This window comes from Oryctolagus cuniculus, chromosome 16, assembly GCF_051225735.1.
Source record: "Oryctolagus cuniculus isolate XC-2025 breed Fujian yellow rabbit chromosome 16, ASM5122573v1, whole genome shotgun sequence".
In the NCBI taxonomy this organism is placed as follows: Eukaryota; Metazoa; Chordata; class Mammalia; order Lagomorpha; family Leporidae; genus Oryctolagus; species Oryctolagus cuniculus.
In genome coordinates this window covers 82,066,336-82,087,953 of record NC_142882.1, presented here as the reverse complement: position 1 = coordinate 82,087,953, position 21,618 = coordinate 82,066,336, and the positions used below count along the sequence as shown (strand labels likewise).

At 41.5% G+C, this 21,618-nt stretch overlaps 1 protein-coding gene across 1 annotated transcript in view; it reads right to left on the bottom strand.

Annotated features, from left to right (window-relative positions):
* The window catches only part of LOC149121848 (uncharacterized), a 542,783-nt gene extending 521,642 nt beyond the window's left edge, over window positions 1-21,141 (bottom strand). The window contains exon 1 of the mRNA XM_089315627.1: window positions 21,095-21,141. Within this exon, the coding sequence (XP_089171753.1) occupies window positions 21,095-21,141 (47 nt within the window). The remainder of the gene's footprint in view (window positions 1-21,094) is intronic.
* Window positions 21,142-21,618: the final 477 nt, after the last annotated feature.

Below are 21,618 nucleotides of genomic sequence, written 5' to 3'. Positions count from 1 at the left end.
CCAAACACTGAGCTGCTGAGTGTAAGTGCAATCAAGGCCACTTCAGCAGCAGCACTTCCATCCTTTAACTCTCTTCTCCGAAAACTGAAGTTCAAATTCAAAATTATAAATCCTGTTGTTAATAAGAATGCTGTAAGGTGAGAAGAATTATATGTCCGAGACTCAACCTTAGGGATACTGGAGAGCTCAGAAGGAAGAAGAATTAAAGCTGGGCTGGAAACAGTAACAAAGTGGTACATAAAAGCCAACCTAAGCCTCACATGATTAATCCCACAGTTAAGAGGTGAAGCCGAGAGTGGTCACGGATAGGAAACATGAGAGACTGGATTTGTTCAGCCAATTAGCAGGCATTTGTTGAGGATGCTGTAAATCTCAGTACTGTATTAGCCCTCGAGCTCAAGTTTATAAACACTGGCATCCAGGAACTTCCACTTGCCCTGTCTTGCCTTTCACTTCAAATATCAGATGAATTTGTGCAACTCTTAAAACACCAGTTTCAATCTTGTCACACTGAATAAAATCCTGGTTCAGATTATTCTGATAGTCCATTGTAGTAACTGTTTTAGAAAAGTTAAAGCTTGGTTTCTCATTTGCTTTGTCCCTTAGTGTGATACTTTTGATTTTCTTTTAACTCTTATTTATTTTAGAAACAGAGATACATACAGCAAAGAGACAGACAGAAAACACTCCTACCTGCTGGTTTACTCTAAATGCTTGCAATGACCAAGGTTGGGGCTGGGCTCAGCGAAAGCTGGGTCCCAGGAATTCATTACCCTTGCCTCTAAGGGTCTGCTCTGTAGGCAGACAGTCAGAAGCTGGAGCTGCACATGGAATCCAAGTATCCAACACGGGATAAGCATCTTTAACTGGTATCTCAACCACTGTGCCAAACCCCACCATTATGTAGACTTCTGAATCACCGTGAGTCATAGCTGATTTAAAAAATTACAGTTTCATTGGTTTAACTTCTCAGTATGCTTTCTAGTTTAGAATTTATACTTTCAACTCAACACCCTTATCATCTACTACAGTATTTTAAATAAGCTAGTTATAGGATTCACAGTCTTTTGACATATTCACCTAATGACATCACATTTTCAGCAAATTATCTTCTTAGAATATTTATAAATATATTTAGGGGGAAATAAAATTCTGAAACCACCTGCCTGATGGAAGAAGGAATTTCCCATATGAACCGGAAAGTTGGGTTTACCATTAAACAGCCTGGTGAAAACTTTTCCTCATCTTATAATGATTATTTACACACTGGACATAAATGCTATTCTTGATGTGATAGTTTTCACTTCACCTATTTTCCACTAAAAAGCATGTATCATAACTAGTGAGTGAGAGTGATATTAACAGAAACACTAAATCCACTCTACTTGTACAAATAACTCAATCACAGACTTTGGTACATGAACCATTAATTGCAGCAGATTATCTGCAACACTTAGTATCTTGTCAAAACAAGTTTTGTCATGAGTGATAAGTACAGCACATACTTTGACTCAATATTATCATAAGGCTGAATGTGTGTTGACTTAGGCAGATCAGAACAATGCTTGCTAGAGGCATTTGGAGTACTTGATGTTGTTTTGAAGGTAGAGTGTGAACTAAATGGAGAATTGGTGATATAAGAAAAAAGAGGGGGACCTAGAGAAGCAAAGTTTCAAGAAGATGGAAAGAAATGAGATTTCACTCACTGCACAAAAGGATCAGCACACCTGACCTTGATAGAATATGGACACTCCAAGTGACAACACACAAAAACGTTTACAAATAATGCTGGTCACTGGATAGAGTTAGTGATGAGTTGTGTTTTTGGTTTTTTTGTTTGTTTGTTTTTTGTTTTTGTTTTTGTTTTTTTACAGGCAGAGTTAGACAGTGAGAGGGAGAGACAGAGAGAAAGGTCTTCCTTTTCCCGTTGGTTCACCCCCCAAGTGGCCGCTACAGCTGGCATGTTGCAGCCAGCACACTGCGCTAATCCGAAGCCAGGAGCCAGGTGCTTCCTCCTGGCCTCCCATGAGGGTACAGGGCCCAAGGACCTGGGCCATCCTCCACTGCACTCCCAGGCCACAGCAGAGAGCTGGACTGGAAGAGGAACAACCGGGACAGGACCGGTGCCCCAACCGGGACTAGAACCCGGGGTGGCGGCGCTGCAGGTGGAAGATTAGCCTAGTGAGCTGTGGTGCCGGCCGGTGATGAGATTTTAAGAGTACCAAACTGAGTGCTCCATTTCTCTTACTGAAATATCAAAGGCAAGTGTACAAGAGATCTTCAAATTTTCATAGAAAATACATTAATTTCAAGAGTTCTGTACCAAAACAAATTTATCTTTTAATGCCACTAGCCAAAAATTTAGGCAGTATCCTTTATCAGCACAAATGAGAACATAAGGAAGTAGAGGGTACTAAAGAAGGGAAGGGGTGAAAGGTACCAGACAGCACTGAATACCCACTCGACATCATGAATTTAAAATGAGACTAACCACCACAGTTCTGTGTTTTTCTGAAGCCATCTTTATACTCAAGTGCAAGAATGAGTTAGGGTGGGGAAAAAGGTACCCTAATCCGCTATTGGTGGAAATGTAAACTGTTACAGCCACTGTGGAAGACAGTATGGGATCCCTCAGAAATCTGAATTTAGACCTACCATATGATCTAGCCATCCCATTCTTGGGAATTTACCCAAACCAAAAGAAGTCAGCATATGAAAGAGTTATCTGTACCCCCATGTTCACTGCAGCACAATTCACTGTAGCTAAGCTATGGAATCAACCCAGATGTCCATCAACTGTTGACAGGATAAGGAAATTATGATATGTTTACACTATGGAGTACTATTCAGCTGTAAAAGAAAAAAAATCTTGTCTTTTTCAACAAGAAGGATGCAACTGGAAACTATTATACTTAGTGAAATATGCCAGTCCCCAAAAGACAGGCAGACATAATTTGTTTTCCATGATCCGAGGTAACTAATACAGCACCCAAAAATGTAATATAGTGGAGTAAAATGGACATTTTGAGATTTGATGATTGTTTACAGCCCTTGTCTCTTCTGTTGAGAAACAGTGTTTTTATGTTGTTGTTGTCATTCATACTATTTGTTGAGCTCTTTATTTAGTGTAGGGTTTACTTTATGATCATTCAGTAAACTGAAAGTAAATCTTTGTAAAAATTAAGAGTGGGGGCCCGCGCCACAGCTCACTAGGCTAATCCTCCACCTGCGGCGCTGGCACACCAGGTTCTAGTCCCAGTAGGGGCGCCGGATTCTGTCCCGGTTGCCCCTCTTCCAGGCCAGTTCTCTGCTGTGGCCCGGGAATGCAGTGGAGGATGGCCCAAGTGCTTGGGCCCTGCACCCCATGGGAGACAAGGAGAAGCACCTGGCTCCTGGCTTCAGCGTGGTGCGCCGGCTGCAGCGCGCCAGCCACGGCGGCCACTGGAGGGTGAACCAACGGAAAAAGGAAGACCTTTCTCTCTGTCTCTCTCTCTCTCTCTCTCACTGTCTAACTCTGCCTGTCAAAAAAAAAAAAATTAAGAGTGGGGATGGGAGAGAGAAGAGGTAGAAAGGTTGGAGCATGGGTGAGATGGAGGGTAGGGTAGAAAGTATCACTATGTTCCTAAATCTATATATATATATATAAATACATGAAACTTACATAACTTAAATAAATTTAAAAAAAAAGAATGAGCTGGGCACTTAACTGTTTCAGAGTTGGTTTTCTGCCAATTGGATAAATGGAAATCAAGCCAAGTGAGTTAAAAGTGATTGCATGGGATTGAATGTAGCAATGCATTTTCTTCATCAAGCTGTAGTTATCCAAGTCTACCTAGGTAAAGAAGTGAAAGTGCTTTAAGTCCTTGTCTCCACACAGGTGTTGAAGACCTCTGTCTTCCTTCTGTTTAAAGGGATCTGCCCATAGAGTAATATGTCACTGACCAGTCCACAATTCATAAAGGCTTGGCAATGAATCCTTTTTATTCATTCCTTTGCTCGCTACAGTGAAGATTTTTTTTTTTTGACAGGCAGAGTGGACAGAGAGAGAGAGACAGAGAGAAAGGTCTTCCTTTTGCCGTTGCTTCACCCTCCAATGGCCGCCACGGCCAATGCGCTGTGGCCGACACACCGCGCTGATCCGAAGCCAGGAGCCAAGTGCTTCTCCTGGTCTCCCATGGGTTGCAGGGCCCAAGCACTTGGGCCATCCTCCACTGCACTCCCTGGCCACAGCAGAGAGCTGGCCTGGAAGAGGGGCAACCGGGACAGAATCCGGCGCCTGACCGGGACTAGAACCTGGTGTGCCAGTGCCGCAAGGTGGAGGATTAGCCTAGTGAGCCGCGGCACCGGCCTGAAGGTTGTTATTAATTTCTGTCCCTCCACTCCTTCCATTCCAGTGTGAGTTCTCTTCTGCCTCCAGTTCTCTTCTGTCTAACCCCAGCCTTGTATGGTCTTCGAAAGATGATCACAAAAAGCACCTCAGTGAACACATTTAAAATCTCTGATTGCTTTTCCCTCTCCTAATTCTTCTTCCTTTGCCTTCCCTCCTTTGCTACCCCTTTCTAAGAATTGAATAATAAACTGTTAAGTGGGACAGAGAAAGATTGGCAGGCAAGGGGTGGTCATGGCAGTTCAGAAAAAGATGGTTGCTTTGATTGGTTTACGACATATAGATAGATACAAAGAAGTGTACATACAAGCACGAATCCCCTGACAAGGGCAATGCTCACCCAAAATAAATCATTGGTCAGAAGTTTAGGAGGACAGGCTTACACAAAGAACGCCTATTGCTGAGGAAATGTCTACTTTGCAGGAAAACAGGAAACCTGGCACTTTTCTGATACTATCCCTTCCCCACTGCCTGGTTGAATGGACTATTTATGTAATCCCAATCATTACCATTGACCTCCTGAGGACCTCACTGGGACCTAAATCCACAGCACACTCTGAACCCTCTTTTCTTTCCTCTCCAGCTCAAGTTGTGGCCCTCAACTAATACAAAGACCCGTAACCTCAGTCCTTGCTCTCCGCCCCTCCTGCCAGATGCCCTCACTCGCACTATTTCTATTTTTAGTAGTCACCTTCTTGGGTGAAATACTGTTGCGTTCATTCTCTCAATAATGACTAGAAAACTCCAACAATGTCACTGGCAAATTCAGAGTTTCTCATGATGGAGGAGGCAGAAAACATGACCCAAAAAAAGATCAAATAAATTTTCTATTTCTCTTTTCTGGCACAGGAGAGGCACAGTGGATGTGGACAGACTAGGGACACTCAAACTTTAATAAATCTTCTCTCATTGTATGTTCCTCTGTTGACCAAACCAAATAGAGGCTCCATTTACCCAGGTAAATACGCATGAGCCCTTGTCACAAAAGTAAGACAGTTGTCTACCCATTCAAAAGAAAAAACTCTGTGAGACTCTCTGTTGGGCCCTCTGAAACTGTTCTAGAAAGTTTAACTATTCTTTCTCAGCTCCAACTGTCTCACTCTTTACGTTACATCACCAAGTGCAACTTCTATTACGTTGCTCTTCCCTCCTCAAGTCACAAAACCAACCAGCTGCATTGTTCGGGAACTTTCCCCCACCTGAGACACCTGCCACGGAAGGTGTATTACCACGGCCAGAAACAGGTGTATTACCATGGCCAGAAACAGGACGGAACTCTTCTGAATTAAGGCTTGGGGTCATGTAAACAGCACTAGATTGTCTTCTGAGGAACTTTCAGAGCTGGCCTAGAGGGTCTTTGAAAGAGAAGCCCAACGCCCATCTCTGTCGCTGATCTTGCTGCGGAAGAAGGCATCTGGGGCCCACAACACCTGCACAAGTGGAGATTTCTCCATGTCTGCAAAGGAGACTCCCAAGCAGAGTCAGCCAGCAGCCACAGCAGCAATGCTACAGGCTGCTTCCTGTGCAATCATGACCAGGTGTGGTCTCACATACAGACATACCTCTTCATCTCTTATGCCCTTTGTTCCAGGAAAGGAGGCCAGTAGAGCTGTTTGCACCTTCAGACATCCTGAAGAGGTGGGCTTGAGCCCAAATCAAATAGAAGAGGGAATCCATCAATCACACTATAGAGCTAGAATCTAACAATAATTGCTAACATTTATTAACCACTTGTTATATGCCTGATGTTGTTCTAAGCACTGTGCATGCTTTACCTCCAATTAATACGAAACTCCTGTGGTAGAAACTACATTATCACTTTTTGATAAAGAGGCAACTAAGGGGCCAGCACCATGGCTCACTTGGCTAATCCTCCGCCTGCAGCACCGGCACCCCAGGTTCTAGTCCCAGTTGGGGCACGGGATTCTGTCCCGGGTACTCCTCTTCCAGTCCAGCTCTCTGCTGTGGCCCGGGAGTGCAGTGGAGAATGGCCCAAGTGCTTGGGCCCTGCACCCGCATGGGAGACCAGGAGGAAGCATGTGGCTCCTGGCTTTGGATCAGCGCAGTGTGCCGGCCGTAGCGGCCATTTGGGGTGGGAACCAACAGAAGGAAGATCTTTCTCTCTGTCTCTCTGTCTCTCTCTCACTGTCTAACTCTGCCTGTCAAAAAAAAAAAAGAAAGAAAGAAAGAAAAGAAAAAGAGGCAACTAAGGGAGAAAAGGAATTAAGTTACTGTCTCAGGTATCCACATTATATTTCAAACCCAAATGCTCAATGGCTATATTATAGCACCCATTTCCAGTGTCTATTAGTACAATAAAAGTCAAGATGGGATATCCTTGCCCTCTTAGCTAACATCATACACAGAGGAATAAATGTGAAAGGGAAGAGGGAGGTGAAATCATGGCAGAAACCAACAAATTCTACGGGAGTAGGGAAAGGTGCTGAATAGCATGACAGAGAGCACCTGCAGAGAAAATGGAGCTAAGACTATCATACAGCCATGGATCCAGGCTTTTGAAGACACCCATGAGCCAATGGGAATGCAGTCTCCCTAGACACCGAGGAAGGTTCCCAAAAAAGCCAGAGGTTCCACATCAGTCCGCCACTCCCTTGGAGAGATGCCAGGGAATCTCAGTGGTGCTGTTGCACCTTGTACCACCCTAACTAAATGAACTTGGGACAAGAAGCCAACGGTTCAGTCTCAACGTACCCAGTCAACACAGAAGTACATTGTGAGACTGTTCAGTGAGGAGTGACAGTGTGCTGGACCCTTCTGCAATGGTAAGTGGCGGTGTGGAAGGGCAGGAGAACGTCTATCCTCATGTGACTGCCACAAAACCACTTTTACAAAAAGAAATTCACATTCAAAATGAAACATAACTACAAAATATAAAACTGCCCTCTGATTCCAGTAAAAGAGCTAGCCAGGAGCATAATTTTCTCAAATTGCATCCATTTTTATGACTAAGTGGGGTACTTGGCAGTAGATCTAAATGATTCCCAGTCCTAAGCTCAGTGGCTTGCTCCTTCTATGCAAAGGAGCTTCTTTTAATGCAGTACCGCCGCATCCTTAAAACATCACAGCATTCTTCCATCCTCCCCCACTCCACCAGCAGGCTCTAAAAGTCTAAGGAATGCTTATACTGCATTTCTGAAAATATTACTCCTCTACCTCCGCGTCCAGCAACTGAATCACACCAATGGTTAACAGCTCGCTCTCTCCATAAACAGGCAACAGCCATTTCTGAGCAGTCTGCCTTTCACCAGCTCCTAATGAATTAAATGATGCATTTGAACTAAGGAAATAACAAGGACCCAGAGCTTCACAGAAAAATGACTTCAGGTCACTCTGTTATTTCTGCTTATATGTCATGCTTCCCTGTCTGAGCGCATCCTTAAGATAGAGACTCTCGACTCCACACCTACCCTTCTGCACTCTGCTGGGTGGTGCTTGGGTCAGCACTCAGCAAGCCAAGTGTCATCTCTGCCCTCTGAGTCTCTTAGCTTCTGTGAGTAAGGGAGGGCAGATAGAAGGAGAACGGAGGCTGGAGGACAGAGAAAACAATTTCTCTTGTGTTAGCATCATCCGACAGCAGCTGTTGTCCTGAGGAAAAGTTGATTCTGGTTTCCACTTATCCCATACTCCAAAACCAGACCAGCTTCTATTACCTCAAAGATCTTAGGATCAAAACTACAGAACCGTGGTGTAGCAGGTAAAGCAGTGCCGGCATCCCATATGGGTGCTGGTCCATGTCCCAGCTGCTCTACTTCTGATTCAGCTCCCTGCTAATGCGCCTGAGAAAGCAGTGGAGGATGGCCCCAGTGCACGGGTCCCTGCACCGAGTGGGAGACCCAGAAGAAGTCCCTGGCTCCTGGCCTCAGGCTGACCCAGTTCCTGCCATAGTGACCACTCGGGGAGTGAAACAGAGGATGGAAGGGCTCCAGCTCTCTGCCTCTGCCTCTGCCTCTGCCTCTCTGTAACTCTGCCTTTCAAATAAATAAGTAAATCTTTAAAACAAACAACTACAAAACAGCCCAAATGAACTCAGCTCTATTTACCTCAGCCACTCCCTTTACTACTGAAGCCCTAGCAGGCATAACTTCTCCCTTCAGTCACTGTCTCTGCATTGCGTATCAACATTCCCTTTTTCTCCCATATCTGCTTACTTATATCCTGTCTTAAATTATTTCTGTTAACACATATCTATTTTCTTAACCCAGTCCTGACTCATATGATATAGACATTAAATTTTCTGTCCGCTAATTTGTCTACACACACACACACACACACACGAAACCAAAATTTGTTACTTTATGGAGCTTCAGTACTAGGTTACTTGTTTCATTTTTCAACAAACTTATAAATGCATTCTGCCCCTCATTGAGGATCGCAGAAAATACACAGATGTCATGACCTCCTTTTGACTGGCGTGTTTCCTTGTGGTTGCCTGTTAACGATGAATGTTTTGGAGTCAAAGTTTTAATGGCAAACTTTTATTTATCAACATTATCTGTTTTACATAATGTATAAGTAATTCAGCTTTGAACAAGCGAACAGAACTGTGGAAATGTTCCAATTTCTGTATTATTTCCCCTGGTGACTACAACTCAGAGCCTGGAAGCCAGCTGCCTGAAATCAATGAGTCTACAGGATTGCGCTAGTCCTGGAGGATCAGGGGAGAACCACTCCCTGCCTCCTCCAGCTTCCAGTGGCTACGCCATTCCCTCCTGTGCCGCACCCTTCCAGTCTCTGCCCCAGAGGTCACATTACCTCTCCTCTGTGTCTCTCGCCCAAAATCCCTTATTTTTCTTGTATATTAACAAGCTGTGATTGAATTCTCATCCACAAAATCCAAATAAGCACCTTCCTTGAAGATCTTGTCTTCAACCAACTCTACTTCTACACAATAAATACTCACAGGTTTTGGGAATACAGACTTGGACATATAATTTGTGGGGTCACTGTATGACCCACCACCGTCCTTCTTTAGTGACCCTTTATTAGATCCATTTTCTTCCTTTTGAAATAGGAATGCCTATAACTGTTAAGCCTGTCTTACCATTGTCTTTTAGAAATAAATAGCTTGTTTTCTGGTTTCATAAATCAAAATATGAAGACAAATGTTGTCTCAAAATGGATCATGTCCAATGTCTAGACTATAACTTACTTAGATGACTTAGATTATGATATTTGGGACTTTTTAGCAATGACATTCAAATGTGGGTTGAGACTATGGGAGACGTAGTTTGTATACAGGATGAATATGACTTTGAGGAGCCAGAGGATGGAATGTAATACACTAGATGGTATCCCTTAAATAGACATGTACAAGTCCTAATCCCTAGAATGTATAACTATCACCTTCAATGGCAGAAGATGTCATTACGGATCTTGAGAAAAGATGCTTTACCCTTGCTTATACAGGTCAATGCTAAATGCAATCCCATGTATACTCCTACAGCAAAGACAAAAGGATTTTGAAACAGACACATAGAGGGGAAGCCTCACAATGAGGAAGAAGCAGTATGATCACGGAGGCCAAGACTGAGTTGACGTGGCTACAAGCCAAGGATACCAAGGAATGCCAACAACCACCAAAACTGGGAAAGGCAAGGAATAAATTCTCCCCTTCCAAAAATTTGGCTTCAGACTCGGTCTTCAGAACCATGACAGAATAGATTTAATTTGCTTTTGTGTTTTGTTTTATTTTATTTTATTGTGGTAAGAACAACTAATCTGATATCTGCCCTCCTAAAAATTTTAAATATGCATTCTTGTTGATCTTAGAAATAACACTGCACAGATCTCCAGAGCTTACTCATCTTGCTTAACTGAAACTTTATGTCTGTTGATTAATAATTCTCCATTTCTGCCTTTTCTCAGCACCTGATAACTACCATCCCACTTTGACCTATGAACTTGACTATTTTAAAACCTCATATAAGTGAAATCATGCAGTATTTTTGTTACTGACTTACTTCACTTAATATGCACAAGGCTTGGTCATATTGTCACAAACTGCAGAATTTCCTTCATTTTATGGAGTAATTGTATTCTACAGGATATACATACCACATATTCCTTATCTATTTGTCAATCAATGGACATTTATGTGGTTTACACATCTTGGCTATTATTAATAGTATTGTAATAAACATAACAGAACTAATACCTCTTCCAGAAATTTATTTCAGCCCTTGTCTGTACTATTGAGGAGCAATGCTTTTTTCTTCTTACTGTTTGTTGAATTCTTTACTTAGTGGAAAGTTAACCTTATGATTTTAAAATAAACTGGAACTATGTCATTGTAAAAATTAAAAGGAAGAGTAAGAAAGGAAGAGTGGGGGAGGGTGAGAATGTGGACAGAGGGAGCATGGCGGGGAAATATCACCATGCTCCTAAATCTGTAAACATGAAACTTTTTTACCGTATATAAATGTTAAAAGTTGGAAAAAAGAACTTTATTTCAATTTTTTTTGTATAAATACTCAGAAGTGGTGCTCCTAGATCATGTGGCAGTTCTGTTTCTGAGTCCTTGAAGAAGCTTCATCATGTCTTCCATAAGGACGGCACCCTATGCATTCTTACTAACAGAACACAGCACCTCCAATTTTCCCACCTAATAGCCAACACTTGATGTATTTTATCTTATTTTTTATAAAAACCAGTTTAACAGAGATGAGGTGATATCTCATTGTAGTTTTGATTTGCATCACCCAGATGATTACTGTGGTAGAGCTTTTTCATACACCTGTAGACTATGTATGGCCCTCTTTGAAGAAATATCACTCAATTCTTTAACAATTAATCCTTTGGCCCTTTTTATTTATTTATTTGTTTTTTTGGCAACTGCGACTTTTGTTCGGGGGGGATTTAGCTGATTTACATTTAGAGTCAGTATTGATAGGGAAGGATTTACTGATGCCACCTTGTCAGGTGTTTTCTGTTATTCTAATAGCCCTTTGTTCCATCTTTCCATTTCTTCTTGTTCTTCCTTCATGTTTTCTTGTTTTGCTTGAATTAATATGCTTTAATTTTCTTTTTATTTTGTGTAACTCCTATGCTATTATGTATGTTGGGGGGCGAGACAGAGAGAGAGAGAGAAAGAAAAGGAGAGAGAGAGAGAGAGAGAGAGAGAGAGAGAGAGAGAGAGAGAGAATTACTTAGAGGCTTATGGAAAATATCTCACAGCCTAATTTAACCTGTTAACAAATTCAGCTGCATGTGAAAACTCCCTACTAACTTCACACACACACTTTGCCTTACTGTTGTCACAATTTATATCTATTCACATTGTGTATCTTTTAACATTTTAGTTGTAGCTATTTTAAGACTTTTGTCATTTAACTTTTAGATTAGCAATAAAAGTGATTTAACCACCATCATTTCAATAGTACAATATTCTGTATTTCTCTATATGGTTACCATCACAAATAGTTTCCATCATTTCTTATGCTTTTATGTTGCTGTTTATCACCCTCCATTTCAACTTGAATAATTACCTTTAGAATTTCTTGGAAGCAGGTCTGGTGGTGATGAACCCATTCTGCCTTTATTTGAGAAAATTTTTAGTCTTTTTTTTTTTTTTTTTTGACAGGCAGAGTTAGTGAGAGAGAGAGAGACAGAGAGAAAAGTCTTCCTTCCATTGGTTCATCCACCAAATGGCTGCCACGGCCTGCACGCTGCGCTGATCCGAAGCCAGGAGCCAGGTGCTTCCTCCTTGGTCTCCCATGCGGGTGCAGGGCCCAAACACTTGGGCCATCCTCCACTGCACTCCTGGGCCATAGCAGAGAGCTGGACTGGAAGAGGAACAACCAGGACAGAATCTGGGCCCCAAACGGGACTAGAACCCAGAGTGCCAGCGCTGCAGGATTAGCCTAGTGAGCTGTGGCGCCGGCCAGTCATTCATTTTTGAAGAGCTTTGGTAGGTCTTGTGTTCTTGGTTGGCAGTATTTTTTCCAGCAATTGTATATATCATCCCACTCCCTTCTGGCCTGCAGTCTTTCAAATATCCCTTTATATATAACAAGTAACTTCTCTTGGTGCTTTCAAAATTTCCTCATTGTTTTGAGTCCAAACAGTCTGGATATATCACAAGTAATTCCTTTGACTTAATCATATTTGTTGTCTTTTAGGCTTCCTGAGTGTGGGTAGTAATTGTTTCTTTGTATAAGCTTTCTGGTCCTTTCTCTCTCTCTCTCTCCTCCTGTTGGTCCTCTTGATGATGTCCCATAACTCCCTTACTTTCTTCACACTCTTTCATTCTTTCTTCTTCATTTTGTTCCTCTAACAGAATGATTTCCAGTGATCTGTCTTTGGCTTCACTCCCTCTTTCTTCTAACTGATCTTGGCTGCCATTAAAGCCCTCCAGTGAATTTTTAAGTTGGTTATTGTGTTCCTCAGCTCCATGGTTTCTGTTCAGTTCTTTTTAATATTTTCTATCTCTTTGTCGAAATTCTCACTTGATTCATCTAGTGTTATCTTCATCTTTGTGCAAACTTTTATGAAGTTTTTAAAAAAAACTTTCCTTACATTAGGGTCAGTTTCTGGAGATTCATCTTATTCTTTTATTTAGAACATCTTGCATGGTTCTTTATTTTTCTTTACTCTCTGTGCTAGTCTCCAAGCATTAGACAAAAACAACCACCTCTTCAGTCTTCATGATCCAGCCTCCTAAAGGAGAGGACTCTTACCAACCATCCAAGTCAGAGACTGGGGGACCTCTATCAGCTCTTTCCCTCCACAGGGAGAATTAGGCAGCTGTGTTTTTGTCCATCTACTCTTTTCTGAGCCAGAGAGGGAACTGTGTGCCTGCTGACACCATCTCCACTCTTCCCCAAGCATCTACACTATACCAGACCTGCCACACAGGAGAGGTAAGTACTAGTCACTCAAGAAACCCTGGAAAAGTTGGGTCCCTGAAACACAACATTTCCCCCCCCACCCCCGAGAAGAAAGCTGAAAGGTGGTATTTCTGCCTCACTCTATACCAGCCTGGGGGAAGAGGGTAGCAGGGAGGAGGCAGGAGAAGGTTCTGCCATTTCTGTTCACCCCTGGGTGGCTAGACTGTACTGGGCCCTTCAAAACCCCAAAAGTATCCTTGTGGAATGTGGGATTCTGGACACACAAACAAAGCCTTTGCCCTGGGAGGAGCTGAGAGCCAGGAGATTGCTTCTGATCATATTGCATTGTGCTGGGGACAAGGTTTCCTGCAAGATGTCCTGGATGTCTACCAGTTCCAGTGTGTCTGGTTCCATGTTTTTCCAGGGTATGGAGACATTGCAATTTGTCTGATTTCTCATGAAGAGAAATTTGCCTGTGAATTGGTGCTGAATTGACTTGTTTATGAGGTACATTTGTGGAAGGAGGAGGGTCCAGGGCTTCCGACTCCACAATGTTGCTGATGCCACTCCATATTTCTGTTTTTTAACCAACTTTGCGGTAATTTATTACGGAAGCCCTAGAAAACTAATACAGTGTCAAGAATATAACAAAATAATACAATTGTAAAAAGTAATCATTCAAATAAAGTCAGACTAAAAAAAAGAGAGCAATGGGACTTATCAATCTCCTAACAGGGAAGAGAGAGACATAGTTGCATAGATTCCTTGGCCCAATTTCAAAATAGCTTTAAAGTACAAAAGTTTGTGCTGTTAAGTTTGGGTTTTCAACCGTTGCCCATGATATAAGAGTTTCAAGAACCAAAAAGCCCTTTAAAAATTAGTGTATCGTTAAATTTGTGTAGTTAACAAATTCCTTTTAATAATGACTTAGCTATTTCCCCCAAAACAGCCTGCAGCCACATTGGCATTCACTTGGGTGATATGTGTCTCAACGTTATAGAATGCCAGCCCCCAGCAATGTAAATCACCCAAATGGTATTTTCTTTTCACTACTTATAGATTTTCTACCTGCAATCCTTCAAACTAGATAGTGCTGTTATAAAATAAATGAAATAAATTGGAATATGTCTGTCTTCTTAATAAAAGAAAAAGAATATTCCAGCATTTATCTCATTGTGTACAATTTAAGATCTTCTGAAACTGCTTTCTATTTATTTATCAAGTACATGAAAAATGTAACTTTCCAAAAAGCAAATAAAAATTGTGGGGCAATAACCAATCACTTTATAGCATCTTGAAAATCATTATGCTGTGTTCTAAAAACCTTTTTTAAAGAACATAGGTATTATTAAACTGAACAGAATCTAGAAATTATTTAACAACTCGGTTCTCTGTCTTTCATAAGTTTCAAATAACGTCCTTGCTGACCTCAATTTTGAATCATTTTAACATTTTGAACACCTTGGTTTCTATAACCCATTAAATCTGTCAGCTGAAGAGATACACACCTGAACTTTGATTTTTATACTGTTTAATGCATAATGCTTCAAATATGATTATGACAGGAACAAGTTATCTTAGTATTAAGAAAAGTTTTATAAAGTTACAATGTTTCATGGGCTTCTACCTTAAGTGTAAGAAGTCATTGGTTTCCTGGGTCAAGACCAGCCAGAAGAGAGAGACCTTTCTCAGCTACAACCATGAAATTTTTGACATATGGTACTCTGGTTTTACAGGAAGCAAAAAGGCTTGCAAGGGACTCTCCCCAACACCATATGAACAATCAGATCTGAGCTGTAAGCAGCAAACTATGAGAATGAGCACAGTTAGGAGCCTGAAAGCAAGAGGTAGAGAGAACTGGTGGCAGCTTCCGGGAGTCTGAGAAAACGTGACCATGTGGCAGACAGGCTGATTGGATCAGCACACCAGGAACAGGCGACACAGTTCTACAGTTACACAAGACCCCAGCACAGAGTGCACAACAGGCCTGGGAGAGAGCTGGCTGGACCTGAGACTTAGTCTGATCTCAGATACTTGAGGAGGAGGAGAATATTTTCCTGGTCTCAATATCACTTCACAGGTTGTTTATTAGTTGAAAGGAACAAAAATATTATAATTTCTTTGGATAAATGAGGCATTATCTTGACCAACTGATCAAAATTAACATCACATTTGAGGGACAGGGAGAGATGTGTACCTCAGCATGTAGTATCCTGAGAAGGATGTAGGATCACCTATCCGGCATTATTAAAAAAAATTAGAAAATGTTTTAAATGTATCATTAAAATAACACAAAATACTACAAAATATATTACATAAGATAAATTATAAATACATTACAAATGGTGAGTTATAAAACTTTAATGAAAATTTTGAGATTTCAATAAATAGGAAGTTATCCTATACTGACAGGAAGGCTTCATATCATATTAATACCAGTTCTCCCCAAGCTAATTTATATATTTCATGCATCTCCCATGAAAATGTCAATGGAGCTTTTCAAAGAATTGAAAACGTTGGTTCTTAAATTTCTATGCAAGAGACAAGAATAACACTAAAGAAGAAAAAGGAAGTTTGTCCCCAGCATATGTATATTTCTTTCTAAAGCTAACTGAAGAGACAACATGATATTAGCATCAGGAAAGAAAAACTAACCAATGTAAAAGAACAGAATTTATAAATAGCCATATTGTTCATGGAATTTTGAAAGGTGGCAGAGATGAATGGCCAATCACTGGAGAAAGGAAGGGACTATTTTTGAAAGTCTTTTACTTTCTTCCTATTACTTTTATGGTTCACGTTTTTCATGTTTTGTAAGGGGAAGAAAAAAGAGACTGAACAGCAAGTAAGAAAATAAAGAGTTCTTCATGTCCTTTCTACCACTTCTGCTAATGATAGAAATAGTAGTCATGAGAGCTTAGGCACTTTTCTATTTTACCTTGGTAATTGATTCTATTTGAAAGCAACCCAGAGAAGATCCATGACTTGCCGAAACTCAAAGTTTTGCTCAGATGGAAATTTGAATAATATGTATAGTACTTCACAAATTTTAGCTTACATGAGAATCACTCAAAGTATTTTAAAAACACATGCGGCGATTCTGACTCAGTTGTTCTGGTGTGGAGTTAGCAAAAGCTACCTTTTTAGCAGGCCTCTAAATGATTTTTTTACATTTTAAAATTTATCGACACACAAAAATTGTGCATACTTGTGGGGTTTCACAATATTTCAATACATGTATACATTATATAATATTAAAACTAAGCTGAAGTTATCTAGCTCTTCAAACACTTATCAACTCCCTTCAACAAAAACATTCCAAGTCCCCTTTTCCAGTTTCTCTGAAATATACAATCTATTATCACTATCTATGGCCACACTCCTGTGCAATACAACACCTGAACCTACTGCTCCTAATTATAACTTCATCCCATTAATCAACCTTTCCCTGTCCCCTACTCTTCCCAGGCCCTGGTAACTCCCATTATACTCTCAACTTCTATGAAATCAACTTTTTTAGACTCTACACATAAGTGAGATTATGTAGAATTTTCTTTGCCTGACATTTCATTAACATAATGCCCTCCAGTTCTACCTATGTTGTTGTAAATGACAGGATTTTATCTTTTTATAGCTGAATACTATTTCCATTTTGTACATGTATCACATTGTCTTTATCCAATCATCTATTTTTGTCTTCATTTCTTGGTTATTATAACAGTATTTTAATAAACACTCAAGTGCAGCTCTCTCTTCAACAGACCGATTTCTTTTTTTTTTTTTTTCCCCTTTGGCTATAAACCTCTGGTGTAATTGCTGGATCAAATCCTAGTTCTATTTTTCATTTTTTGAGGAACATCCATACTATTTTCCAGAATGGCTACACTAATTTACATCCCCACCAACAATATGCAAAGGTTTTATTTTTTCCACATCCTCACCAGCACTTGCTATCTTTTTTATAACCATTCTAACTGGAGTAGGGTGATATCTCCTTGTGGCTTCAATTTGTATTTTTATGATCAGTGATGTTGATGAGCACTTTTTCATATACCTGCTGGCCTTTTGTATGTCTTTAGAAAAGTGTTTATTTAGGTCTATAATCCACTTATTAATCATATTATTTGCTTTTTTGGCTGTTGAACTGCTTGAGTTAATCATATATTCTAGATGTTAACCCTCTGCCAGATTAATAATTTGAAAATATTTTCTCCCATTCTGTAGCTGGTGTCTTCATTTTGTTGACTGGTTCTCTTGCTGTGCATAAAGTTCTTAGTTTGATGTATCCCATCTGTATATTTTTCTTTTATCTCCTGTGTTTTGATGACCTGGTCCCCAAAAACATTCTTGCCCATTCCAATGTCCTGAAATGTTTCCCCTGTGTTTTCTTCTACTAGTTTTCAGTTTCAGGTCTTACATTGAGGTATTTAATCCATTTTGAGTTGATTTTTTTGTACATGGTGAGAGATAGAGGTTGAGTATCATTCTCCTACGTATGGGCATACAATTTTCCAAGCATCATTTACTCAAAAGGCTGTATTTTCCCCAACAAGTGTTCTTAACAACTTTGTCAAAAATCAATTGGCTAGAGATGTATGGGATTTTCTTCTAGGTTCCCTATTCTTTTCCATTGATCTACATGTCTGTTTTTATGCCAATACTATGCTGTTTTGAGTTTTGTGGTATGTTTTGAAATCAAGTAATATAATGCCTCCTGATGTGTTCTTTTTGTTCAGGGTTGCCTTGCCTATTCAAGGTTTTCTGTGGTTCTATATGAATTTCAGGGGTTTTTTTCTAGTTCTGTGAAAAATTTCATTGGAATTTTGATAGAGATTGCATTGAATTTGTAGACTACCTAGGGGTGTGTGGATATTTTGACAATATTGATTCTTCTCACTCCTGAACACAGGATGTATTTCCATTCTTTTGTCTCCTCTTCAATTTCTTTCATTGACATTTTTGCAGTTTTCATTATAGGGATCTTTCACATCTTTGGTAAAATTTATTCCTACGAATTTTTTGTTGACTTCTTTTTCAGATAATTCACCATTTTATGCATGTTGATTTTATATCCTGCAACTTTACTGAATTTGATCACTGGTTCTAATGGTTTTCTTGATGGAGTCCTTGGCATTCTTTACACGTAAGATCATGTCATCTGCAAACAATAACAATTTAACTTCCACCTTTCCAATCTGCATGACTTTTATTTCTTTAAGTGATTCTGAAACCACAGTTTGAGAAACACTATGACAAGGAATTTTTTATTTAAGAGGTAGCTGCTTCTCAACACAACTATTTAGTCTTTCCCTTATCAACAAATTTCATGGCTATTATTAGTAGTCGAGAATTTGAGTTTTTCCAAATGGTGCTACCACATACGAATGAATGTCAAGGGTTGACTGCAAATCTATAATCCCGCTTCTCATTGCTATCAACTATACCGTGTCCAGCAATGAAGGAATAATTTTAGGCTAATTGGAGAACATAAGGCAGCAATGTGGAGAGGTGGTAAGACTTGCTGAGTACAGAATGAGGAACACTCTCTGTTCCTGAAATTCCATCTTCCTCCTGAGGCAGCACGGTGCTGTCCTGATAATTACTGGTATTTCCTCACAGTCTACGGAAGCATGGCTGCCCACCCATGCATATTCTTACCCCTACAGCAAGCACTCTCGAAGACCTTGACCAAACACAACATACACTGCCAGACTCTATTAACCTCCTTCCTCAGTGATGCTATACAAGCAATCCCAGCTCTGGCCTTGTCTCTCAGCTCCACATTCCAAGGCTGGGTGAGGCACCCGTCCATAACCCCCACAAATCCCCAAAAACAAGCAGCTTTCCTGGCAATTTCTTGTAAAACAACACCAAGGCAATGTTTCCAAAGGACAAAGAGGATGTGGTACATTATACCTTTGATAAACGGAAAGAGGAAGTAATCCATGTTTTCTATAACTTTGTTTTTCTACTCTTATTTTCTTTATTGGCTACAGTTGACTCTTCCTTTAATCAAGTATACTCTAAAAGTTTACATTGTTTTGGAGAGTCTTGCTCAGGAGTATTTATGCCCTTTGGGGTTTTTCTCATAAATAAAACATACTGGAAGGCTTGTTGGGCCACCACGAATGACTGTCCTAGGCTATGGGTCTCAAGTTGATTTGTTAGAGGACTTCCATGCAACATCTTCCCCTTGCTGCCCTTTCCTAAGGAGAGATGCACACGTGGAATAAACTAGTTGGAAACTGGGCAAGTCTCAGACAGTGACGGAGACTGCTCTTGCTGAACACGCACCAAGAGAAGTACAAGCTATCGATCAAGTGAAAGCCTCACCATTTGCTGCCTCCAGGAGCTGCTGGCATCCATGCATTTAGGAAAAGTTGGGCTGCCTCAGGAATGTTGGGAAATCCATGACCCAAGGCCGGCGCCGCGGCTCACTAGGCTAATCCTCCGCCTAGCGGCGCCAGCACACCAGGTTCTAGTCCCGGTTGGGGCGCCGGATTCTGTCCCGGTTGCCCCTCTTCCAGGCCAGCTCTCTGCCGTGGCCAGGGAGTGCAGTGGAGGATGGCCCAGGTGCTTGGGCCCTGCACCCCATGGGAGACCAGGAAAAGCACCTGGCTCCTGGCTCCTGCCATCTGACCAGCGCGGTGCGCCGGCCGCAGCGAGCCGGCCGCGGCGGCCATTGGAGGGTGAACCAATGGCAAAGGAAGACCTTTCTCTCTGTCTCTCTCTCTCACTGTCCACTCTGCCTGTCAAAAAATAAAAAAAATAAATAAATAAAAAGAAATCCATGACCCAGCTTCCACATAGGTGCTGCCCTTCCTTGACATCATGGGCTGATTTATGTCCCCCAAAATCCATATGTTGAATTTTTGAGACACACATTTGGCGTAAGTATTACTCAGGTTCTCTAGAGACGCAGAGTTACCAGGATGAGTAGAAAGGAATACAAATGTGGATTTACTAGGGTAATTGACTCATAGGAGTATGGCCACTGAGAAGTCCACGGCAAGACATTCTGCAGGCTAGAGACCCTGGGTGCCAGCTCTGTGGCTCAGTCCAATGGGCATGCCTTGGAACCCCAGGAGCTGAGGATGTAACTCTCAGTTTGAGGCTTAAAGCCTGAGTGTCCACAAGGGGGCTGCTGGGTAAGTCCAAGAGTCCAAAGGTCAGCAACTGATGTCTAAGGCAGGAGATAAGCAAATCCCAGCTCTCACTGCAGGAACCCAAACTGTCTTCTGCGTTTAAGGTCCCCAGAGTCCCAGCCCCTTCTGATGCCCACTGGAGGCCACTCCTTCCCAGCTGCTCGACTCCGACTCACTGGCTAATCTCATTTGGAAACACCTTCGCAGACGCACTGGAGATGACACTGTCCCAGTTTTCAAGGCATTCCTTCATCAGTCAAGTTGACATCATAAAATAACCAGCACAGTATGTGTCACTTAGGATGTGAGTACATTAGGAGACAGACATTTAATGAGATAAGTTAGGTAAAATGAGATGATATGAGTAGACCTTAATCCACTCTTTCTTGTGTTCTTGTTAGAAAAAAAGATTTGGGAAGACAGGTACCTGCTCAGAGAGTCAAGACCACGTGAGGGCCCAGTGGGAAGGGGCCCCCTGCAAGCTAACGGAAGAGGTCTCAGGAGAAATCAGCCCTGCCGACACGGTGATCTCAGATTTCCAGTCTCCGGGACTCTGGGAAAAGTCAAGTCTCTGCCACCTGAGCCACCCAGTCTGCAGTGTTTTGTCACGGCAGCCCCACCAGCAATGCGTGGCCAGGTGAACCCTTTAGGCTCTCCTGAGCCATAGTCTTTGTCTCTTCTTGAGCCACTTCCCCAACATCAGCAGTTACTCCTACCTTCTACTTGCATCTCGAATTCCCCCTTCCCGCCTTCGTTTTCTCATCTCCGTTTGTGTTAGTCTCTTAGGGACGCCATGACAAAGCACCACAAGAGGAGAAATGTCTTTTGTTCCAGTTTCGAAGCCAAGAAGCCCTGCTCCCTCTGCGACTGAGCAGAATCTTTCCTTGCTTCTTTCTAGCTTCTGACAAGATTATCAGCCTTTGCGCTCCCTGGCTTGCATCTACCCCACTCCAGTCTGCTTCTGTCATCACGTGGCATCCTCTTAATATTTCTCTGCCTTCCCATGACATTTTCCTCTTCTCACTAGGACATCAATAGTCTGGACTCAGCACATACCCTAATGACCTCATCTTAATTTCATTACATCTACAAAGACGTATTTCCAAATAAAGTCACATTTCTATGTATAAGAGACTAGGAGGACTTCAATATATCCGCTGAGGCTGCACAATTCAACTACCTGATCCAGGGAAGGTTTATTTTTGCAGTCTCAGAAACAAATCCCCCCTCACCTTTCTGA